We start from the raw sequence: 17,692 nt of genomic DNA, 5'->3' as shown, positions 1-17,692 counted from the left end.
GCAGGTGTGTGCGGGGTGGGTCCTGTGGCGTTCTTTGCGATTTTAATTTGTGATGGGGAATAGTGTAGATGCATAGACGTGGCGAGAGCACGCGTCTTCAGGTTAAGACGTCGCGTGAAGATGTGAAATAAAAATGCCTTCGTTTGTCACTGCAACTGTAAACAGAAACACCAACAACCATTTTTAGAGGCTGTTTTATTTTTCGTTCCGAAACGGGTGAATTGGAAAAGCGGAATTAGCTTGGCACATACATACACACTTCTACACACATACATACACATCGTATACACACTTCTAGCTTTCCTCCGAAACAGTAATAATAAATTACTCAACAGTTTCATTAATATGAGTAGGGATGTTTAAAAAAAATAAAAACTTGAGTATGTACGTGTGAACATAAGCAAAAAAAAGGGGGGGGCCTTCAATTATGAAATTTCCACAGAAACATTTATTTTCCCACAGCAATCGTTAGTGTAAACACAGCTAGTGCACTCCCCGCACGCGAATACCGCGTCAGCCGGGGCGGCGTGACGCCACCGTCTCGGACACTCGCCGCACCCACGCCGTTTACCCCGATATCCTTGGTAAATCGAACACTCTTTCTGTCATAGAATTCATTGTCGAACTCACCCCCGCAGGGGTGAGTGGGCCGATCCCGGAGGTAGTGCAATACCGGGCCAACCCATGGCGGAGGTGAAGCAAGCTTCAAGCACTCCGCCGCATTGCAAAAATAAGTTTAATATCTTGGATCCAAATAGGATCCGTATCAGATATCAAGCTGATAAGAACAGAGTGAGGTTGTCAAAAGAGGCGGCACATGAGAGAGGAAGTAGAAGTCTCGGCCTTGCTGGCCCGACCAAAGGCCGCCCGGACCTCCGGGACCACCGGGCCAAACCAAGGGTGCAGCGCCCTACCGGCTGCCCCAGCGTGCACCCTTTCTCACCAAAGGGCTTGGCCAGTCGCCATGGCTTAGAGCCATGGTGGAGCTGCATTGGAGCAGGCCGGCAGAGCAGGGGCTGAGCCGCACGTCCACCCAGGGCCGGGGAACCCTGGGCTTAGTCGGGAAGGCCGCCTTGGGCGACCACCCGCCAGCTAAGCAAGCGACCCCAGAGCTTATAGCTCAATACAGCGGTGATAGCGGGGTGAGCCTTTTGCCCACCGCGGAGCGTCACTCTCCTGCTGCTGCACCCCGAAGTGAGGCCGCCAAGTGGATCCCGCAGGAAAAACCTTCGCGGGTCCAAAGACCCCAGACAGTCCTGCTGGAGAGGCCAGGCGGTCAGGGGTGGGTTTAGACCGACGCCCTAACCTCAGTACAGGGGAAGGATTTTAGACTGTCCGGCGCACCGCTATACGGAAAAAAAGTTTGCGGATACCGGTTTACCGGGTCTGAACTGCGCATGCGCGTGCCTTACGGGCGTTTACCGGACACGCTCAAACGCCCAAACGCCCGAGATGCTTCCAAGGTTGCCATTACCGGCTTCCCTTTCCTTTGAGCCGAGTCAAGTCGAGCCTGACAGAAACGGAAAAGAACAAGATGGCTACTTCGAGGCCTGCTACCAGGATGGCGCCGCGTACACGCTACTCGCATGCAGATGATAAAATAATACTCCAAGAAGTTCTTGCGTTGAACCCGTACGAAAATGCTTCTCGGTGGCACACTATCGCCGAGAGAGTGGCAATGCTGCTGCGGCGAACACTTAATTCACGAAGTGTTAAAGAGCGCGTCGACCTTCTCCTGGCCCACTTCATACGGAATGACGCGAAAAACAGAAAAAAGTAAGTAGACCATATGTTTCACGTTATCTTCAAGCCACCACGTTGTGGCCAAACTTTGTAAACGTGATTGTTTGCTTGACTAGATCGGGAACAGAAGAAGAATACGCTGCAATCGGCGTACTTCTGCAGCACGTGGCTGATCTCGCCGCCGAATATTCGTATCGGCCACCACGGTCGGCTGTTCGGAAGCACCGTGCGAAAAACGCTCCAGCTTCCGTATCAGAGACCGCGTCAGAGTCTGCGTCGGGGTCCACTGCGAAGCGGGTCAGACCTGCCGCGCAGGCCAGTTGGGACGACCGCCACATCGCCGCGCTGGAGTGCTATGCTGCTGAATCAGCAGCGGAGACAAGCAATCATTCTTTTAAAAACCTCGCTACAATACCCCCACCCCCCACCCTTTTTTTTCTTTTTCTTGTTTCATAAGGCGTGGAGAAGGAAGCTCTGAAACATTGGCACTCATCTGCATTGTTCAATCAAATTAACTTGCACAATTCGAGGCCAAATATACTCTGTATTGGTTGACCCATATGATACATTTATGTTATCATTATTATTCATACTTAAATCTGTCAATGTGTGACTTTCTGAAAGTTTTCATTTCCAGTTGATATGCACGAGATAATTGCTATTTTCACCTGATAAAGTTTTTGGAGTGAATTCCACGATGACACTGTTATTGCGGTCGCTACACAGTAAAATTTTTTACACCCTTATAGGTGTAAAAAGGGTGTTATCGCAATTTACACCCTTTTTTCAAAATTTCACACCCTTTTTTCTTTCGGAACACCCTACAAGAAGGGTGTACAGGCAAAAAGGGTGTTGTTGAACAAGATGAAGGGTGTTAAGGGAAGGACTTAAGGGTGTACCCGTGCCACACGGGCACAGAAAATGACATTCGGTATATATAGCGAAGACACGTGCACTCAGTTCCCGAATGACATTTTTTCTCGGCGTTGCTGTTATGTCCAAAGCGAATGACATTTGACTTGATGATTTCGATCGCACCACCTTCCTGAGCATTGGGTGAGTATATATAGCAATAAAAAATAAACAAGCGTTTACAAGCTTCATACACATCCAATGATAATTGAAAGAATAAATAAGCATATTACACTGCCGTTAGCTTTCGTTCATTAGTTTCTTTCACGACGTTGCAACCAACCATGGCAACTTAAGCCAAAGCTAGTCAGATCCACAGCATAAAAAGGAAATGGCGCCTGGCGCATTTATTTTACATTGCATATATACCAGCTGAAGAGAAGTTTTAAGCAGTTGTTTGAGTGATTGGTGTAAATAAGATACGCGAAAAGTTTCCTTCTAGTCGAATCAAATGTCGTTTTATATTTCTCAATCAAATGAGTCCTGGCGATGACATTAGAGGACGAACGGCATTTGGGCGATTGCGATTTCGTTCATCCGTGATGTGGCACCACGCGAATGGCCTTCAATCTGAAAGCATTATAGGAGATAAATGCCATTTTTTCTGCCCGTGTGGCACGAGTATTAAATGCATCCATGCTTACATATTAAAAAGACTTGAGTGGAGCAAAGTGTATGTTGTACTGCATTTTTTAAGATTATGGTGTCATCGACACCACACAAACAAGGAAATCCTTTATAAAGCCATTGTCACAACGTTATTTTTTGTAATATCTTTATTTTCATATGAAAAGATCATGATATACACTTTTTGCTTCGCAGAAAACTGTACAAGAACAATCAAGAAAATGCACAAAAAATGAACACACACTCGCAAAGGTTCAACATGTGTGTAAATATTTTTATATTTACATGTGGAACAAATTTGGTATCGAAAGAAGGAGAGGTACGTTTGAAATAATTTTTCTACAAACGACACTCAAACGACATTCCGGAAAGTTCAAAAGGCTCAAATTCAACAGCCACGACGAGCGCACGCCGTTCTCACGCGTTACTCGAATATAGGATGTGCTTGATCAAGAAGGAGACGCCGCCATTACCACTTCCTTTCGGGAGCGCTGTTAGCACGACGACGGCTGCTGGCCCTTCTTTTTTACTTCTTTCTCCGGCGGCCGTGGCAGGGCACAGCGCCTTCGGGAAGAGGGGATGAAAGATGTAAGGAGACGAGAGAGAAAGAGTGGCAGCGTCTTTGGAAGGTTACGTTCGCTTGCAAGTGACGACTCCAGCAGCAAACGCGTCAGAGAGGTCGTGTCCATGTAAGCATGGTTTACCCCCTGTCCCTCTCCGCCCCCTCAAATTCAACGTAGAGAAGCGAGCGCGGAGGGAGATACCATTGCATATAGAAGGTGTGATGCTTCCGCACTTTCTCGGCATCTCTTTCCACACCCGCAAGCTTTCACTCCTCCGTCAGTACTCGTGAGTGCGCGCCATTTTGATAACTGCGCCGTTGAAAACGTGACTATCTGCGCCGTTCGCAGAGTGCTGAAGCGTTTGAATAGTATTTGGCGTGCATTTTCTTCACTCGCGCTGAGGACTTTGGAACGTCAATTTTGTGCGCTGCGTCATCCGAGATGCCGCCGATCCGTTGTCTGCTGACTGTACCGCACATTCAGATAAAGCGGACGTACCACTTGGAAGAAGGTTCCGTGGTCGCCCTCAAACATGCGATTGCCACATGTCCTGTCCTTGGGTCGCAAGTTCAACTGTCTTGCAGCAACTTTCAGGTAAGTGACTGCTTATTTGTTCAACTGTGTATTTGTTGAGAGCGATAAGTGCTTTTAATCGTCGTTGAAAGCTGAGGCCCGTTTTTATTTTTTATTTTTTTGCTGCGAGTTTGCGTAGTTTCGTATTTAAAGGCTGGGGATGTGCGCTTCTGTACTATTGTTAGTGGGGTCCGGTTTGCCGAAACAGTGTTGCTAAGAGGAAAACTAAGCGTGTAAGTTTTTGTATTATTTTACAACTCATGCGTTTTTATTGTCTGCCTCATACATGTGTACGCGTGCCCGAATTGACAGTATGTCGAAAGGCAACTACATGTTTCGCGTATCGACATCGTAGCTAGGCCTCACTGAAGGCTTGTCAATGGTCGCAAGCCTTGTGTTCACGTTCTGACCGCATTAACCTCTCCTTGATGTAATTTAACTCACCCCTCCCACACACCACAACAAAAAAAAAAAAAACGTGTTGATACTCGAGACAACATCGGCTGCGATGTGGCCGAACGAGTTCGCCGTGCACTTTTGAACTTAGTTCGCTGAGCATGCGGCTGAACTACACTCGCTTCAACAAAGTTCGTTGATTTTGAACGGTTGGCAGCGCACACCACTTTTCATAGAATGCACAAATAAAGCATGAGAACGTAGTGAGGCGCTTGCTTCAATATTTTCAAGAATGTCACTTTTGTTCTTATCGTACACAAACCTGTGTTATCGTCGATCTAGAGTGTATTGTAAGTTGGAGCGCTCTCGAGTGTTTTGTATTGTTGAATTAACATATATAGCGTGTATGATGCGAGTTGTGGAGTTGTCTCAAGTGTACGTGAGGAGAATTGCATAGTGAGGGGATTAGTCGAAAATTTATTTCGAGTAAAGATGCCTATGCGTACCTGCGTGCGTGTTTGTGTGCGCGTGCGTGCATGCGCGCGCGCGCGCGCGCGCGTGTGTGTGTGTGTGTGTGTGTGTGTGTGTGTGTGTGTGTGTGTGTGTGTGTGTGTGTGTGTGTTTGCAAGGCATTCCGGAGGCCGTGTCTCCAACAGGCCATGCGTGCTGGCAGCTGAGCCGTGTCTTCGCGATCTAGGAACATACAGTAGCGAACAAACCCTCATACATCTTTTTCAGTTCATTGACAATATACGGGGTTGGTTTGCAGGTAATGGATCCTCTGTTCAATGAACTTGTCGACCTCGCTACTGAAGACAGCATACCCGATATGTCGAAAATCGTTCTTATGGCACAGCAAGAAAGTAGCGGGAATGAAGCGCCGTCATGTTCATCGTCACAGGTAAACTTTCTGAGTTTTACGTTCTTATTGTTTAATATTATTAAGATTAAATGCTCTTTTATAAATATTTAAATTATCAGTTATTTAGTTTTGATGATCAGTTGCAACTGTTGGCGCGAGTGATTTTTGGCAGCAAGAGCAAAACGGCACGAAATGTCTGAGTTTGTTATCAGCTGATGTCATTCTAGAAGTCCGATGTTAAGTCCTAACGCCTGATGCTCTTCTCTAGATTAGTTATCGAATATGGTACAAATCCTTTGCGGATGTTACGATCTAGCTGCTTTTTAAGTTTTACCGGCTTATGTTGATTTGAGTACATTTTGTTGGAATATTACTTACGGCTAGGGACACGTATGCTGTGGGTGAAAGAGGAAGTGTGATTGTGAGCAGCAAAGCAGGGGGACTTGAGTCAAGCGCAGTGTTTCTTCGCGGAAGGTGCGGGTGAAATCGGTGTTGTGGAATAGCAGGGAATGAATTAATAAATTTTGAAGTATTTTATTTGAAGTATTATTTAAATTAAAAAAATTGTATTGAAGAAATTGTTTTATTATCTGCGCTTTTCGCACGCTGGCATGCAAGGCCCTGGTTATGTTTTTTTTTTGCGTGCGACACAAACTTGCGTGCACTCACGCAATTTTAGGAGGGTGCCTTTTTTTAACCATTGCAGTTTTTTTAAAATAAAAAGTCTATGATACGCTGGTTCCTGTCGTTTTCGCACAAACTAGATGGCGAAGCGAAAATAACTTTCTGCAGCTAAAATGACGACCACGTGACAAATTTAAAACTGTTCAATTAGCATTTTAATTTTGGGCTTTAGTGCCGTATATATCAAAGTTCTAGTGGGAAATCATAAGTAATCGCACCTGGCCGGCACGAAGCACAGCATAATACCGAAATGACCCGTGGAGCGGAAATGGTGAAACTTAAATGGAATGGTGCACCAAAGCAGAATCTGGTCGTAAAAAGTCTGCAAACTTCTTAAAATACCCAAGTAGACAGCTTATCATTTGTCTAAGATGGGTGGTCCTGATATTTTCCGTTCTGAAAATATAAAAAGGCTAAAAAAACATTTCACTTCTCTGCAAAAAGAAATGGCAAAGTGTCTGCGCCAGAGGTTTATTCTTAGACAGGGGAAAAGTTTCATTGCAGTTTTCTTGTGCACAGTGCATAAATAGTAGGAGAGAGCGTGTACCAGTTCATGGAAATGCCGATTTTTGCTTGCACTACCAGGTGCAATGAAAAGCTTAAACCAGCTCTGCCGTTATTATTGTAAAATACCTACCACCTCGTCATTGCAATGTATGAATACCAACTTGCCGCTGCCCTCTATGCTATGCATTGTATCTCAATATTGTATATTGTGCATTCCCACCCCTGAAACTGCCCGCGAGGGCTTACAGTAATATAATAAATGATGGCAGTGTGAGCTATAGCAATAGGTTTACAGTTTCTAGAATGTGTTGTGAAAGACTGGCGTGTATTTAAATATCTCCATGCTATAAGCAATATCTAGTACATTTACTGACCAAAGTAATAAAAGATGGAGCTCTCAATTATCGTAACACTGCAACTTTACGAAATACAGCTTATTAAGTTGCCCTTGCTATGTTATTACTCACTACTCACCAACTGCTAGCGAAGTACCATTGAACAACACTGCCAATGGCGTGCAGCGGAGTTCATTTTGTCAGATGCATTATATTGTTTTAATCTCCCAGTTAAACCATAGTTATGCTGCACACATTGAAATTGTTGTTAATGATAGATATCACATCTGTAATGCTAAAACACAAGTTGTGTCTTTTAAAGTGCTCTAAACCTGTTTTTTAAACTGTACAGAATTTGAAGTAAGCCACTCAGTGAAGTCTTATGCATTTTCACTTTGCCTATACAGGACGACATGCCAGCAACGCCATGTGTATCTTATAATGGGGCCGTCCTTGAAGATGCAGAGTTTTTCTGGCTGATGGTAGACCAGACAAAGTGTTTTCAAGTGACTAATGCAGAGGAAGGACTTGTCGCAATTATGTGTGCAAACTGGTTGTTCAATGTTCAATATGCTTGTAAAGCGTTCAACACCCTTGTCGTCCTCGAAAGATTTTTTCTTGAGCTCGAAAAGACAACACCAAGATCTGTTGTTGCGAAGTTCTTAAACATTGTCGTAAAATCCACATAGTCATATGATAATGCCATATGGTAATGTTCTTGCACATTTGCCTTACTGCATATTTTTTATGTTTGATTGTATTAGTGATTGAAAATTTATTGATTATTATTGCCGTTTTTAGTGCCGCATTAATTTATTTTGCATTCGCTTCACAAGTCGTGCATGTTTCTCCTTTTGCATAGCCGGGCACACATGCTGTCAAATAACCCATGGTCATTGAACTTTTTAGTTATTACCATATTACATTCCTGCAAGACAGAACTATTGTGCAATAGTTTTTGCTGCTTGTTTGCTAATCTAAATAACATTACACTGCCTTGGTTATGGTCAGATTAGATTATGTGGGCCATTATGATATAATGCACATTGCAAGAAGCATGTGTAAAATTTTGCAATAAATGTAAATAATTTAGAGAAAAACTGCCTTGTGGTACTTGTTCTTGATATTTAGTCTGCACAAATCCATATTTATTTCTAGAATGCATCAAAAACAGATTTCTTTAAAAGTGAGAGCGATGCGCATCTACATAGCACTGTTGTTTTTATATATGCACAATATTTTTAACTTGGTAAGACTGAACCTTGATTTAGCCATGCCAGGTTTAACTGCAAATTAAGTTGCTGAAATATGTGTATTCTCTGCATCCTGTAATAGACAGGCACACTGCTTTGAGTACTATATATATTAGCATGTGCCGTGCATACATGTGCCGTGCATACCCGTTAGTGCTCTGTGGAAGTCGATATATAGCCATGGATATTCGTGCACATATATATTGACTTCACCCTGCCCTGAAGCGGAACACTGCAGCGCGCGCCTATCGATATAGCAGAGGGTGCACACTTTTCCAACACCCTTGAAAAAGGGTGTTCCAGTTCAAAACACCCTAACACCCCAATTTTCATTTTGCTCGACACCCTTCGTCTAAGGTGTTCACATAACACCCTTTCAGTAGGGTGTATCTGAAAACACCCATAGGGTGTTCCTCTGGCGACAAGCCAGTTTACACCCTTAAGGGTGTAAAAAAATTTACTGTGTACGAATGCTCCTCAATTATCTGATAATCCGTCTTCTTAACTACCTCAAAGGGAACAACAACGTATTGTTATGGCACCTATTTTTTAGCACAATGAAAAGCTTAATAGTCAGAGTGTCTAATCACAGAATAGTAACAAGTAAAATGCTGTGAAACATTTGTAATAATTTGTTTCTATCACCAGTGAATTTGCGGTTGGAGATGCACGTGACAACACATGCCTCAAACAGTGAGCGCAATAGTGGTTCGTGTCCGAGCAAGGCAGTACACTGTGCATGTGCACACTGTATGCGCTTACGCAGCAGCTTAACAAGGTGTACTGGCTGCTCAAAAGGCAGCACCGCTTCTCACCGTGCAACTCCTTTTACCTAGTAAATAAAACACAGAATAGAGCAGGCTTTGTTATACGCGCTGTAATTTTGACGATGGCATGCATGACAGCATGGGAATATGCAACTAAATACAGCAGCAATAGACTCGGGAATCTAGCTGCGAGGGGCTTCTTCTGGGCTGTTGGACATACCTGTTTTTGGTTGCTTTTAAAAAAATATTCAAAATATAAGTCCTACTTACAATGCGAAAAGGCTGCTGTAATCTGTCACTATTTTCATGTTTGTTTTTTATTTCTGCTTGGATGTAGTCACATTCCTACTGGTTGTCGGTCCCATCAAGTAACTGCATTCACAAATTTACAAATGATGTGCTGCAACAATGCTTTCTAGCGTTTAGGGTCACTTGTGTTGTTCAGCCTGATTGAAAGCAAATATGCACCTATTTTAGGGTGAAATGTTAGGGAACTTGTGTAACTAACATCACTAAAGAGGCACTGGTTTTTGATTTCATGTGTTTTAATATTTTTCATCTGTACAAGGTGACGCAGTGACCCCAGCGGCTTCACTGCTGCGTAGCATGTATGCAAGGGAGGAGGAAGGTACAGCAAATGATGTGGACGATCGAGACACCCGCTGCCATTTTGACTGGCCCTTATCAGCTGAGGCACAATGTATGTAAAAATATTCGAGTTTCAACATAATTCACTATAACAAAGAATTGGTGAGGCACTTATATACATTTTTGCCAGCATACTCTTGAAAACCTGTGAAAGCCGTTGTTAGATAAAACTGCCTTCACTTATTTTGCACAGCAGTGTTCCTGAGCATGTGGACAGCGTGATAATCTGCCACATCTTCTGCATTGTTCTTATCATCTATATAACTTACCGCATAACACTGTTTTGTATTCGCTGTTGTTGATTGAGCATATGCAGCCATACCATCTCATAACACTGAATGGATATATTTAATGAATAAATGTCCTCGCTCTCTGTTGTGATAACTTCCCCAGACACCAGTGGCAACCGCTGGAATGGTGAATATTTTTTCCTACGTTGTTTAATTAATACTTCAGCAATCCGACTGGTGCAGGTGTTTTGTTGCTTCGTGTCACCCTGCTTAATGCAATGAGCCACTAAAGGTTTACTTGAAATTATGTCATTACTTTGAAGAATCACATGTGTGCCCATAATGGGGTGAATTTTTCTAGCTCCCAACATGAGCGCAGCTGGCATGGCTGATGAGCGGACCCACACGCCAGCAACAACTGTTGATGGGCCCTCAACAGAAGTTCGTGGCAGCCATACACCATCTCCAGGTATATTATTATTGTTGTTTCCTTGTTATGTTTTTAATAGGAATTATTAGTGGGTTTTCATGTGCCACGTAAAATTTACCGATTTTTTTTTTGGTTGTGAGCACAGCTGATAGCATGATGAATACTTGGGCAAGTATACTGGTGTAAATGTGTTGCTTTTCGTAATGTTGCCTAGTGTAACAAGCCAATTAAAGGCTTGCTTAAAATTATGTCATCACTTTGAAGAGTCCCGTATGTGACAATGATGGGGTCAATTTTTTCAGAGCCTCAGCTAACACCTGGCACGGCCAATCAGGCAAGCCACACGCCAGCAACAAGTGCGGATGGGCCTTCCCAAGCCACTCATAACCGCACACCATTGCGAGGTACATCATTTTGTTAACTTTATATCCCTGTTTATGTTTTAAATAGCTACAATTTGTGGGATTTCGCTTGCAAAACCCACAACATGAGTATGAGGTGTGTTGTAATGTATGTACTCGGCATTAATCTTTACGACTTTCAGTTCTTTTATGTCAACCTCAGTTAAGTGCACGAATGCCATTGCATTTCGCACACACTGAAATGAAGCCACAGCGGCCGAGAATTCAACCTACAACCTTGGATTAGGCAGTTCAACAACTAAGCTTGTTTTATGTTTTGTTTTTTCTCTTATAAAGAAAACAGGCAGTATTTGCAATGAGCATGCCACTGCTGCCAGTATGATTATCAGCATTTAATGATTCATAATACAATTCATGAAACATGACTGCCTGTTGACATATGGATACTTTTTGTCAGCTTGTGCAGAAATTATATTCGATGTGCCATAATGTGAGGCCATACAGAGACACAAATATTTGATGCCATTTGGACATATTTTACAGGAATCTTTTAGACACTTCCATTATTATCAGATGTCCAGTGATGGAAGTGCATTTTTACTTTTTGGAGCATACTTTAGAGCAGAAAAAAATGGTAGTTCAGAGCAGCTATCGGTGTTTTAGAAGATATTAAATTTGCCATACATTAGTACGAGTTCGGAGCATTGTCGAATAAGCTCGAAAGTATTATTTCTGATTAAACATATTTAACAGACAACAGTCATTATAAATTAAATGTATCATACAATAGCAGATTGTCCAAAATATGCTGTGCAATAAGCTGCAATATAAAATACTACCATGTGTGGCAGATACGATATCAAACTGGAAAAGCTGAGCACCGCATTTTAGAAGTAACCACAGTCCCATATAACTGTTGCCAAATAAGCAGTAGATAATCGGCATCAGATAAAAGCAGTCCTGCTTATTTTTTCAAATTTCACCATAGTAGCCTGCATGTCTAGCTGAGAAAAAAAAAACCTAGGAGCTGTATGCTTCATATGCCAATTCTTGTCGCACTTTTGAGATCAGAGCCAATAATGCTGCACACTAGTAACACACTGGGATGGTAGTAGGTAGATTCTTTTTAGTTTCTTTAAGACTTGCGTGTCGGTCAAACAGTAAAAGTTCAGCATTCTCATACTCAGTGTCATCTCAGAGCAGGTTTCAAGCAATTTGTAACAAAGAATACACTTCGGAGCAGCATTTCTCTGTTGGAGCAGTTTGGAGCAATTGAAGCAGCACTTCCAACACTACGTGTCATCAAGCAAGCTGTGGTTTATGCAATGAGCAATACTGGACTCCCCAAACATAGGCTGATTTTGTGGTTACAATTAAAATTCACGTGACAAATCAATTTCAGTTAGTGTCTGAAGCGCACATTTTCAGCGGCAGTAGACATAAAGCAATAAACGTGACAATCTTGTGCATTTTCAGAGCTTTCAACAAATGTGCCACAGCCACTGCCTAGAGGCAGTGCACGAGCACAACTGGCTTCATCAGCAGAACAGACCCCTCGACGACGCACACCACTAAGAGGTACATAACAAAGTTTTTGCTCGATCCAAATGAACCTAGAGCTTAAAGGGCTCATTTGCCATGATTTCACCCAGTAAAGAATTCATTTCATCACAGCAAAGTAATATGTGCCATTGTGCAATCACAGCACCAACTTTGACTTTACTACAGTGTGGTTTTGAGCTCAAGTACAAATATGGATGCAACAGTCAATCTTTGAAGTCCAGAGTAATATTTCATATCTTATGGGCATATTATTCAGCAGCATAAAGCAGCCTTAGCTTATTAAGTAGATCATGTATAACTTATTCACTATAGAAGTCGCAAGGCTGTCCAGAGAGTTAATGTTTGGTGCACTTTCTGTCGCATAGCTTGTTGCTGAGACATAAAGCCTTGCCACTTTCTAAGGGATTGTAGAGCTGGTTAAAGTTACGGAATTTCAATCTGCCACTGCCAGCATAGTAGAACACAAAAATGTATTGAACTGATTTCAGAAATATAATGAGAATTTCAGTAATAAAGCTCGTTCAGCTGAAATTTTTGCTATTCAGGTATGTTCAAACGAAACATTTTTGCACAAAACAGATAGAAAAACAAATGGGGTTTCCTAAAAGCATAAGTAATTCTTAGATGTTTGCAAAAATTTTGTTTCTAAATCCGAGCGTTTACTGTATATGGTACTGAGACCCCAGCAAGAGTGCTCGTTTTCTTCAGCTGATGCTAGATTGTCGATGCTTGTCAGGGGGCTACTTGGTTTGCAAGCACTGTAACGAAAAAACAGTGCAAGAAAACAGGGACACACTGGGCACACAGATGAGCGCTGACTCACACCCGATCTTTATTTTTTATTTGCTGCAGTGCATAAATTTATATACCATACACATGAAAATAAAAAGCTGTTCAACTCTTGCTTTCGTCCGCTCATAGTGAACACTTATTCACACAAACAATACAAATCTAGAAATTCCATTTTTTTCTTTAATGACACCATGCTAACACAAGCACCTTCCTTTTTTTATGTGTGTAGCTTCGATGATTAATGTAGTCACTTTGTCTGACGCGCAGCTAAGCACTGTCGTATCTTCCAAGTGAGGAATGCTTCACAATCTCGGCAATGCAACCAGGGTGTATGCAGAATTTTATTTCAGTATGTGTCTGTTGGGGGGCGGGGGTGAGTCTCCACCTAAATCTGAAGGGCTGACCAGGCAGGCAAAGTTTTTGCCTAATGAGGGTTGTATCAATTGATTTCAGGAGCCAATCTTTCTGTTTGCTTGAAAATTACAGTGGCAAAAATTTTATTCAGTATCCCTTTAGATACTTCAGTATGTCAAGTCCAATGTTTCTTGTTTACATATTTTTGCAGCAGGGAGAAGCCAAAATGAGGCAACACTGGCGTTTTTGGAGGCCAGGTATAATCAAGACTTGGAAATGCGCCTCCTCAGCTACCAGATTGACAAAAGAAAGCTGGACCTCAAAATTCGCCAGCACGACGACAAGATGAAGCTGCTACACCAGCAGCATGCCGACAACGTCAGATTAAGAGAAGCTGAAATGGAAATGAGAAGAATGGAAATGGCGGCAGTGCTTGAAGAGAGGCGGGCTAACGCAGCTTACCAAGCATCTCAACTTCAGTTGATCAAAGAACTCGTTCAGGGAAAAAAAGAATAAACTATAATATCAATAGTTTGATTTCTAAAAACGAGTCAGTATGCATTTTTTTAAAGTTGCTATGTATTGAAGAAGTCTCTCCAACGACACTTCCAAAACCTGCAACCAATAGAAGTCACTGTCAGGGACAGAAAGTGGTTACGACTACCTTATGTTAATATGATATGTGTAGTTTAACGTCCGAAAACCACCACATGATTATGAGAGACGCTGTAGTACAAGGCTCTAAAAATTTCGATCACCTGCGGTTCTTTAAAGTGCACCCATATCTCGACACGGGCCTACAGCATTTTCGTCTTCATCGAAAGTGCAGCCCCTGCAGCCAGGATTCGATCCGCGACCTGCGGGGCAGCAGCTGAGTACCTTAGCCACTAGACCACCACGGCAGGGTACGACTACCTTATGTATATTGTGTGTCATGTCTCCTATCTTTCTCTGAGCTCCAGAAATATTATAATACATTGTGCACTATAATTCATGAATTGTTGGTGCTGCTGTGTGTAATGGTATGCGTTCAAGCTATTTCATGTTGTCACAGGAATCGTCATTAGTAAAGTTGCAACGTGCACCTCTGAAACTCTCTCTTTGGTAGCCATACAAACTAAAACAAACACAATAGCTCTAGGTCTGTTCGATTTACCTGCACCACTTGAAATCGGTTCACGACTGTGCATGCAAAGTTCAGAAATTGTGCAGTGCGAGTTCAGCAGTGCTGGCACAGCGCAACCCCGGAAACGAATGACGAGGTGCCGACAAGTTGCAGGCTTTATTTCTGTTTGCTAAATTCACATCGTTCAGCTAACACTGAACGATGGCGAACTGCACATGAGGACGTGCTTACACGATGACTTCTAAAACATAACATTCCATTAATGAAAATAAAATGTTATAGTTTTTGAACTGACACATAGAAAAAAAAGCCTCTCTGTAAGCTGGCTGTGCAATCCAATTTTATTGTGATAGTTGAAAAAATGCACATATCTTGAAATGGTTGTACACGTTGGGCAGTATTTCATATATAAAAGGTTCGAAAAAAAAAAGAACGAGACTAAGTGTGAACCTGGAAAAGAATGGAATTCAAAAGAACTGTTTTACTGACATCATCCCACACACACCCTCTATCCATGCGGCCAGTTTGGGCTTAACACCGATCACACCAGTTGTGAATGCAGTGCCATAAGTGAACACATACAACTGTGCTCTGAAAAAAAAAAAAAAGTGTAACGTAAAAACTGTACTGAGGCTCAACATCAAGTTTCTTGTGAAACTTAAAAAATCTTCTATGAAAACATGTCGAATAGTAAGTGAGGATTATAGAGATGAAACGTCTCATGCATGTGTTTGAATGGCGTAAGTGGCTTTCAGGGGAAAGTAAGTGTGTAAGATGATGAACATTCTGTGGGCCTAAGGTCAGCGATTACAGATCCAAACATTTCCAATGTTTCCGGGTGATCTGTGGTGACCGGAGATTAAGTGTTCATGCAGTAGTTGCTACAGGAAAAGCTGTTCAATGCATTTTAAAGGAGCAGTGCCACCCAATGTCAAACTTGAGATGCGGCGTTCATTCGATTCTATTCCTATTTTGAGCGCAAAGAGCGTCCAAAGGCTCAATGGCGCAATCAAGGCCACGAGACATCGACAGTATTTTGTAGTGTTCAGCAAGCTCGTAGGCCATGCCTCAGGCACTGAGCGACTTCCAGCGAGCAGCGATGACATCATGCCTGGCAACGGCTTCACGTGCTTTGTTTTGCTCTGTCCACAGCGCGTTCGTGTGAATTCTGCGTTTTTGTGATGCTGCTTCGGGTGATTTATCATGGAGCTGTGAGCGTCGACTTGGTAATTTCAAGCTACGATCTTTGCGAGGTAATAATCACGCAGCGTTCGTATGTCTTACCAGCCAGAGTAGCCCAAACATGCGTTGCCAGCTGCCTCATCACTGCTCAGTCCAGCGTTGTATGCAGAATTACAGCTCAGGACAGAACTGAGAATGATTTGCTATGCCACGATTCCATATTCCTCAATTTTTCTATCGTTGCTAGTGAATGTTGATGATGGAGGTGAGAACAATGGGGGTGGAAAAGGCATGCCCATACATGTGCATGCTGAGCAGAAAAAACGTCAACGGAAACTGGCGCCCACTCACGTCCACCCATTCACTGATGCCGTCTTATTATTGCCTTTTTTAGCCACTAGGTTTTGGGTTCTGGCACTGCAGTGCTGCCGTCACACGGTACAGCTCTATGCCAATGAGAACTGTCCATGATCTATGATTAAACAAAGCATTTTGGTACCTATATATATGTTAATGGCAAGAGCACAATCAGAAATAAGTGCAATAGCCAGAAGAGCATCACACCCACTTTATTCGCTTAATTTTGCTTGATGTTTTTATTTTTATTTGTGAAAATTAAATATTGCTGAAAGAGAACCTATCATTGGCTCAGTTGAAGAGATTCAGTCAAAATAAAGAATCTCCTGAGGGGCCTCCCAAAAACCTCATCGCAAAACTAACACCAGCCATAATAGGACTGTATGGAGAAGTGTGTGAATGCTGAAGGGGACTACTTTGAAGGTGATAATGTTAAAGAAGACTGTTTTTGCAAGTACAAGAAATTATTGTGCGCTCTCATGTTATTCTTTTTTTCAGACTTTGTAGCCTCTTTATCTTTAAATCATGACATGAGCATCAAAGCTACTACAGTCGAACCCCGCTACAACGAAACTGACAGGACATGGAAAAAATTTCGTTGTAGTAAAATAAAAAAAAATATAGCTGATCTGAACTAGTAAAACAAAGAAATGTTTATTTTCAATATTTAAAAAAAAATGCCCGCTGCTTCCTATTTTTCCCAGCAGCGACACGACGTGTTTTTCACCCATGTATAACGAGGCCATGGTCAAAAGCACAATGAAACAACACCTGAAATGCCCTTAGTGAACGAACCAAGCAGTTGCATTAACTCATTAACACCAGCAGCTGTCCGTCATCAAAAGTATCCGACAACGCTGAGATAGAGGCAGGGTATCGTGGAGCGGCGCCTTTTGCAGCTTCAGCTTCGGATTGTCTGCAGCTCAAAAGCAAACCAGTTGCAAAAGCAGGGCTAGAGTGTACTATCAGGGCAGTCTCATTACCACTGCTATCGAGCAATGGCGGCGCCCATGCTTGCTGAACAGCCCCGGTCCTTGTGGTGCCAACATGTGTTTTAGACTTCGTTGACGCATTTTCAGGTTCTGAATATGCATCGAAATGTTAAAGATTGGGTTTACTGATTACCAATAAGTATCTGAGCCTCGAATTGCATCGTAAAATTTCATTGAAGCGGTACGATCAAAGAAAAAGTGGTTGTAGTGGCGACAATATTTATGCCTTGACTCCTATGGACTGCTGACGAGGAATAGTGAATTTTTCGTTGAAGCGGCGTTCGTTCTAGCGGAGTTTGACTGTACCAGATATTGTCATGATAATAGAATGAAAGTCAATTAAGTCCCGGTTATCAACAAGCCAGTTAAAATAGAGCCGAACGTCTTGGTTCTCTTCTACTAGCTGCAAAAAACAAAACTCGGCTTCGCACAAA

The 17,692-nt window shown here is 42.6% G+C and overlaps 2 protein-coding genes and 1 non-coding gene across 3 annotated transcripts; 2 read left to right on the top strand and 1 right to left on the bottom strand.

Annotated features, from left to right (window-relative positions):
- Positions 1-639: 639 nt before the first annotated feature.
- LOC142766470 (U2 spliceosomal RNA) lies at positions 640-826 on the bottom strand. The gene has a single exon (XR_012884536.1). It is a non-coding gene; the product is annotated as a U2 spliceosomal RNA (small nuclear RNA).
- A 2,024-nt stretch (positions 827-2,850) lies between these two features.
- On the top strand, positions 2,851-8,302 carry LOC142765342 (uncharacterized). Its single transcript, XM_075866122.1, has 3 exons — positions 2,851-4,439; positions 5,584-5,715; positions 7,610-8,302. The coding sequence occupies exons 1-3, from the start codon at positions 4,287-4,289 to the stop codon at positions 7,889-7,891; spliced, it is 567 nt and encodes a 188-aa protein (XP_075722237.1). The 5' UTR covers positions 2,851-4,286; the 3' UTR covers positions 7,892-8,302.
- A 2,501-nt stretch (positions 8,303-10,803) lies between these two features.
- On the top strand, positions 10,804-14,924 carry LOC142765341 (uncharacterized). The gene is made up of 3 exons (XM_075866121.1): positions 10,804-10,934; positions 12,369-12,470; positions 13,813-14,924. The coding sequence occupies exons 1-3, from the start codon at positions 10,811-10,813 to the stop codon at positions 14,115-14,117; spliced, it is 531 nt and encodes a 176-aa protein (XP_075722236.1). The 5' UTR covers positions 10,804-10,810; the 3' UTR covers positions 14,118-14,924.
- The last annotated feature ends 2,768 nt before the right edge of the window (positions 14,925-17,692 follow it).

This window comes from Rhipicephalus microplus, chromosome 6 (assembly GCF_043290135.1).
Source record: "Rhipicephalus microplus isolate Deutch F79 chromosome 6, USDA_Rmic, whole genome shotgun sequence".
In the NCBI taxonomy this organism is placed as follows: Eukaryota; Metazoa; Arthropoda; class Arachnida; order Ixodida; family Ixodidae; genus Rhipicephalus; species Rhipicephalus microplus.
This window is presented reverse-complemented; position numbering and strand designations above follow the sequence as displayed.

What these genes read in the sequence shown, in the direction of transcription:
- LOC142765342 (XM_075866122.1), top strand. Translation starts at nt 4,287, where the DNA reads ATGCCGCCGATCCGTTGTCTGCTGACTGTACCGCACATTCAGATAAAG. An exon ending in TGTCTTGCAGCAACTTTCAG is followed by an intron (nt 4,440 to 5,583) that starts GTAAGTGACTGC and finishes GTTGGTTTGCAG; the next exon opens with GTAATGGATCCTCTGTTCAA. An exon ending in CGTCATGTTCATCGTCACAG is followed by an intron (nt 5,716 to 7,609) that starts GTAAACTTTCTG and finishes TTGCCTATACAG; the next exon opens with GACGACATGCCAGCAACGCC.
- LOC142765341 (XM_075866121.1), top strand. Translation starts at nt 10,811, where the DNA reads ATGATGGGGTCAATTTTTTCAGAGCCTCAGCTAACACCTGGCACGGCC. An exon ending in TAACCGCACACCATTGCGAG is followed by an intron (nt 10,935 to 12,368) that starts GTACATCATTTT and finishes GTGCATTTTCAG; the next exon opens with AGCTTTCAACAAATGTGCCA. An exon ending in ACGACGCACACCACTAAGAG is followed by an intron (nt 12,471 to 13,812) that starts GTACATAACAAA and finishes ATATTTTTGCAG; the next exon opens with CAGGGAGAAGCCAAAATGAG.